Genomic DNA, 5,865 nt, shown 5'->3' on the forward strand with positions numbered 1-5,865 from the left:
ACAGCATGAGGCGGTGCAAGATACATCTCCATCTGCATCCTCAAGCCTCTTTCCAACTTCCAATGTTTGCTACCCCCCAATAGCGTTAGGATGGTTTAGATGGATTCTGCCTTCTGATGCATGCACCTGCAGGTGCACTCCGCCACATAAGCCCTACCTATACCTCCTCCTAATCTCACCCGACACCATATACCTCGGCATTAACTTGGCAGCTTGGAAGAGCAGTACGGAGAATTGAAGAAGACTCTGGACTCAGAACCAAATATGAACGTGAGTGATTGCCTGCCAAGGTCAACGAGCGGAGACATAGGTAAACCTCGGCATTATCCGACAGCTCCCATCGGACTTAGACCGCCGCGTCCTCAGAGCTCTGTCGAAAAGTTCCTTGAAAGGAGATGCTTTAGGCTTCTACGCAGGAGGCCTTACCCATAGTGTAACTGGAAGTACTCCGTGTCTCCCAGTTCTGGAGTTAATCTCGGACAATGTATGCAAGTGTTTCAGTGATCTACATACGGAGTAGATCAGCGCCAGAGACGCGTAAAATCGCGAACTCACGTGACACTTAATTGGCCGCACTATACGGAGTAACATTATGAGCACGAAGTCTGCTTCGCCGATTTGAAACATAATCATACAAGCCGCCAGGTCATTACCTCATTACGCCTCCTGCTGATTCATATGACTCGGGATATTCCACGGGTCATAATCCATATGGACAAATGCCCGTTCCACCGTCGGCACACTCTCAAGCATATACTGCAGACTCTCGCCGAGATCATGGCTATCGCGCAGGCTGCTCTTGTCGGGTAGAACGATGTCGACTTCGACGTTGAGTAGATCGCCCGCGTAGTAAGCCCTCAGGTTCTGGATTTTGAGGATCGATCGCGAAAACCGCATTGTCATGTACAGCAGGATGCTGACGTCCTCGCGGGAGGCGGCGGCGCCCGTGAGATGCCGGATGTGTTCGCTTGCAGTCAGGCCCCAGTTCCAGATGATGTAGATGGATAGGACGAGGCCGCCCAGTGGATCGAGGTACCAGGTGTTTGTTATGCCGCCGACTGCGTTGGTTAGTATTGCCGAGCTGCGAGAGATGCTTGATGACACATACCAAGTGGGAAGACGATACTGAAGAAGTTGAAGATCACGTCTGTCATGGCGTCCTGTGCTAGAGCCTGGACGCTGGAGTTGTTGATCAGTCGGCACCAGAACCAGCAGAGGAATTTGACGACAACGGTGCTGCCCATAATCGCCGCCGACGGCACGGATAGCTTAACCACAGCATGTTGAGGAGACATCAGCTGGCTTGCCGATGTGATGGCCACCTGGAAGAACGAGGTTACCATCACAACGGCAAAGACCAAAACACTAAGCGGCTCCAGTCGACGTCGGCTGATCGGATATTCGTAGCGGTCCTGCCTTTTAATAAGAGCCGTTGTGATCCAGACGATCGTCGTAGACAAGAAATCCAGCGCTCCATCGACCAAACTTGCAAGAACGGACACTGAGTTGGTCATCAACAACGCAGCAATCTTCGCCACCAGCAAAATGACATTGGCAACAAAGTTAACGTAAATGGCGACAGTGACAATGCGGGCTCCGCTATCCACGAAATCGTGACCTTTCGGCGTGATATCCTCCAAGGGCGACGATTCTTCATCAGTTGTTGGGGGCAAAAGTAGCGTGCTTTCACTCGGAATCCGATAAAGGTTCCGGGGAGTCCGCTTGATCTTCTTGGGTGTCGCATCACCACCTAACCGACCCCTTTCGGTCAGATCATCTATAGATCCATAGTCACCTTCAGATGTAATTCCATTGACTCCTGTTGTGGCCCGTTCTGCACGATTCTGCTGGTATTCCACAATCAGTCGATGGGGTAGCGACGAGTCGAGAAGCCGGTCGATGTAGACGTATTGTGATATGAGGTCATTGTTCCGCTCGTAGAGTTCACGCCTAACAAGATTAGAACATTGACTCGGAGGTGGGCGGAGATTCGTACACTGGTTTCGATAATCCTTCCAACGCGTTCGGGTGTTTGTAGTACTGCTGCCTGAAGAATAATCAGCATGCCATCATTATATCCAAGCGTATTTACTCCCAGCGCGCACCAATTGTATGAAGGCCTGTCCTCTCCGATCAGTTCCCTCGCCCGGACCGACGCTGGCCGTTCAAGTCGGTCTCGGAAAGAAACAGCGTCATCCCGTTCGGTATCAAGATACTCCGATCTGTAAAGGCTCTGGCTGCTCGAGAACGATCGTCGTCGTATCAATGAGGAAAGGTATTGACCGCGGGTGGAGAGGATGTCGCCCTGGGGTTCGAGACTCGGTCTTCTAGGCCGAATGGGCGACTCGGCGTCTGATGGTGAGGAGGGGACAGAGAACTGGGGCCTCGTCCTGCGGCCAAAAGACGCCATCTTAAACTGAATCAGGCAATGCCACGATCTGGCGATGGCAGTTCCGCGATGACTAGTGGCGTCACCACTACTGGCGTGCCCAATATTTGGACAGTTGGACCTGGAGGATCGGAGCGGAGGCCGATTGACGGCAGGCCAGATGCGGTTAGCCCCGCGTCACATGCCGTTTCGGTTGCCATGTGTTCGTCTCCTCCTCTATCGGAACATCACCCCATTGTTCCTGTCAATGTCAGCTGTTATGCTGGGAGTCTTGGCCGCAGCGGGCAGAGAGAACCGAGTTAATGTCCCGTGAGAGCTTCCCATCGGCATGACCCTTGCCAATGGGCCGTGAATCTCGAAGGCCCATGTTGATCGGGTCGCGAGCCGAAAGCTTCAATCCAGCTGTCTCGCCTAAATTCGAACAGTTCTTGGGAATCCTGATTCCTTAGCTGACCATATTCATTGGCCATTGATTTCCGAAACGAGATTCCTGGGAATTATGGAAGACGAAGCCGTGTCTCATTGGGGATAGTGCGCTTTTGCCTGAGAACCCCCGCCGGGGTGTCACCGCGTACGGCATACATGCGGTTACTCTGCAAGGCCCGCATTATGGACCTTCGCACCTGGAGTCGACATTTGACAAGAGCCCTTTTTCTACATACTCCAAAGCTTGCCACTACCTTCTACCGCCGATTCCGTTCGGGGCCATAGAAAGCACACCGGCATTGGCCTGTCATCTGTCAGGTCATCAATCGTTATACTCGGGATGTGGTGTAGACTGGGTGACGGAGAAATTCCTCGTTGGTGGCAAGATCGCGGTACATTGAGCCTAAATGCGCCAATACACCCGGTCAGGTCTGGATCGTGGTCAATCACACTCCGAGCTGACAGCGGCCTATTTTAGCTTCAATTTCACTGCGTATTTGCACCAACCAGGGACCGTGTCCGAGTATCGCACGCGATGGCAAAGGATCGCTTAAGGTGCGGAGTGCGGACTCACTGGGCCACCCCGGATTTCGTCCGCCCCGCTTTCCCCTTCGCCTACCGGTCAGGAGTCAGGCCAGGGCCCAGCCAGCGACAACGGCGTCTCATGGGCTCTGAAAGAGAACAGACCTTGGAGGCCAAGGCAAACCCTGCCGACCTTGTATATAGACCATGCGGTCCTCCAAGTTTCGGCCCCTCCTTGTGTTCTTTTGTCTCTTCGACCCCCACCATCGCGTTACCCGTTGATCCGCCGGCGAGGGACCCTTTGGCGATACCCACACTTCACGATGGGTCGACTGTACACATTCAACCTCGCGCTGTTCGCGGCGACAGGGTCGTTCCTGTTTGGTTATGACAGCGGTGTGATGACCGATGTCATTGCTTCTAAGAACTTCCTGCGCTACTTCAACACCACCAATACTTCATCGATTATTGGGGCAATCAACAGCACGTTCTCAGGGGGTGGTACGTCAATTTTTTTTTTTTTTTTTTCCTTTTTAATACTGCAAAACTGACTATTGCAGCCGCTATTGGTGCTCTCCAAGGAGGTCTGACGATGGACCGTTTCGGCCGTAAATTCACAATCCAGATGGGCGCGGCCATCTGTTTGGTTGGGGCTATCCTACAGGCCGCGGCGACCAACCTGGCCATGATCCTCGTTGGTCGTATCCTCGCGGGGTGGGCTGTCGGTCTGATGTCCATGTCTGTTCCTGTGTATCAGTCCGAATGCGCGCACCCCCGGAACCGTGGTTTGATCATTGGTCTTGCCCAGCAGATGATTGGAGTTGGTTTCATTGTCAGCACGTAAGGCACTCATTCCTATCTTCATGATCAGTCTGACTGGAGTAGATGGATTGGCTTCGGCTCGTTACATGCCCCCGACTCTAGTGAATTCCAATGGCGGTTTCCTTTGGCGTTCCAGGTCGTTCCTGCACTGATCCTACTCATTGGACTGTTTTTCTTGCCAGAATCCCCACGTTACTTGATTGGAAAAGAAAAGTACGAGGAGGGAATGAAGATTCTGAGGAAGCTTCATTACGATGGCTCGAACGATGACTGGATCCAACGGGAGTACGCCGAGATCAAGTCGACCATCGACGCGGAGCGAGCCGTTACCGAGCCTGGTTGGCTCGTTATGTTCAAGGTTCCTCAGTACAGGACTCGACTCCTGTAAGTCTCCACAACTTATCAGTACAGGCCATCGCTAACGAATGCAGGCACGGTATCCTTGTTCAAGTCTTTACGCAGATGACGGGCATCAACGTTATTAACTACTACCAAACGATCATGTACGAGAACCTCGGAATTACCGGCAGCACCAACATCCTCGTCACCGGTATCTACAACTGCCTCGGTCCCATTGCGAACCTCCTCTTCATTCTCTTCGTCCTCGACAAAGTCGGACGCCGCAGACCGATGCTTTTTGGTGCTATCGGTATCACGATCGCGCTGTTCTGCGAAGCCGCGTTGAACTCTCAGAACGAGGACGGTCATCGAAAGGGCTACAGTATTGGCGGTGTCTTCTTCATCTTTTGCGTCACCATCATCTTCTCCTGGTCTTTTGGACCGTGTAGTTGGTATGCCGTTCCATTCCACAATTTGATCCGCATGACTAACAAGAACAGGGTGTACATGGCCGAAGTCATGCCCATGCAAATCCGAGGCCGCGGAAACGCTTTCGCAACCGGCATTGGCAATTGGACCGTCAGTACGCTATGGTCGCAGGTGTCTCCGATTGCGCTGGGCAAGATCGGATGGAAGTTTTATTTTATATTTGCTTCGTGGAGTGCGTGCCCCAAATCATCCCGTCAACAAATTCTGGGCTATTTGCTAACTGCATGAAACAGATATATGCGTCACCATGCCAGTCGTATACCTGTTCTTCATTGAGACGAAGCAAAAGTCCCTCGAGGAAATCGATATCCTGTTCGGAGGCCGCGCGCTCGGAACTTTGCCTGAGGATATCACCAACAAGGACAACGAGGTCGTTGTTACTACGGAGCATCAGGATAAGAGGGAGGTTTAAGCTGAATAGCGAGGGGATATGGTATATCCAGCCGGCTACGGATACAATGAACATCACGTTCTACTCTGGGAGTTTACTTGCACACTTGTCCCAGGTGGTAGTAGATACAATGTACTATGTACAGTCCCGTGATATAACCAAATCCATGCAGGCATTAGGTGCTGATGATCAGCTGTGCATGTGCAGCACTGGTCGGTTGCATGGTGGCTGTGGCTATGCCATGTCTTGGCACCCAATTCAGAGTCAGCAGAGTGGCGGATCTCCCATCTCATTCATTGCATTCCACCAAATCCACCTGAGCTATAGCTATCCATTCTGTCTGTCAAGGGATACTCAGCGTCTGTAACTTCAATGGAGTGAAGACAAATTTCCATGTAAGTGCCAGCGCCCAAGCATCTGGAGCCATAGCCACACGGAGCTGCCATCCATCCATTAAGCTCGTGTGGGGCTGGCACAAGGTGGGGTT

At 52.3% G+C, this 5,865-nt stretch overlaps 2 protein-coding genes across 2 annotated transcripts; one reads left to right on the forward strand and one right to left on the reverse strand.

Moving 5' to 3' along the window:
* Positions 1-657: 657 nt before the first annotated feature.
* Positions 658-2,410, reverse strand: DSM5745_03139 (cation diffusion facilitator family transporter; the record flags this gene model as incomplete). The annotated part of the gene is made up of 4 exons (XM_026745155.1): positions 658-1,058; positions 1,109-1,950; positions 1,997-2,047; positions 2,106-2,410. The coding sequence occupies 4 exons, from the start codon at positions 2,408-2,410 to the stop codon at positions 658-660; spliced, it is 1,599 nt and encodes a 532-aa protein (XP_026606021.1).
* Positions 2,411-3,660: 1,250 nt separating this feature from the next.
* Positions 3,661-5,399, forward strand: DSM5745_03140 (sugar porter family MFS transporter; the record flags this gene model as incomplete). Its single annotated transcript, XM_026745156.1, has 6 exons — positions 3,661-3,838; positions 3,898-4,177; positions 4,223-4,543; positions 4,591-4,950; positions 4,999-5,081; positions 5,221-5,399. The coding sequence occupies 6 exons, from the start codon at positions 3,661-3,663 to the stop codon at positions 5,397-5,399; spliced, it is 1,401 nt and encodes a 466-aa protein (XP_026606022.1).
* Between the last annotated feature and the right edge of the window lie 466 nt (positions 5,400-5,865).

This window comes from Aspergillus mulundensis, assembly GCF_003369625.1.
Source record: "Aspergillus mulundensis strain DSM 5745 chromosome Unknown scaffold_2, whole genome shotgun sequence".
NCBI classification, from domain to species: domain Eukaryota; kingdom Fungi; phylum Ascomycota; class Eurotiomycetes; order Eurotiales; family Aspergillaceae; genus Aspergillus; species Aspergillus mulundensis.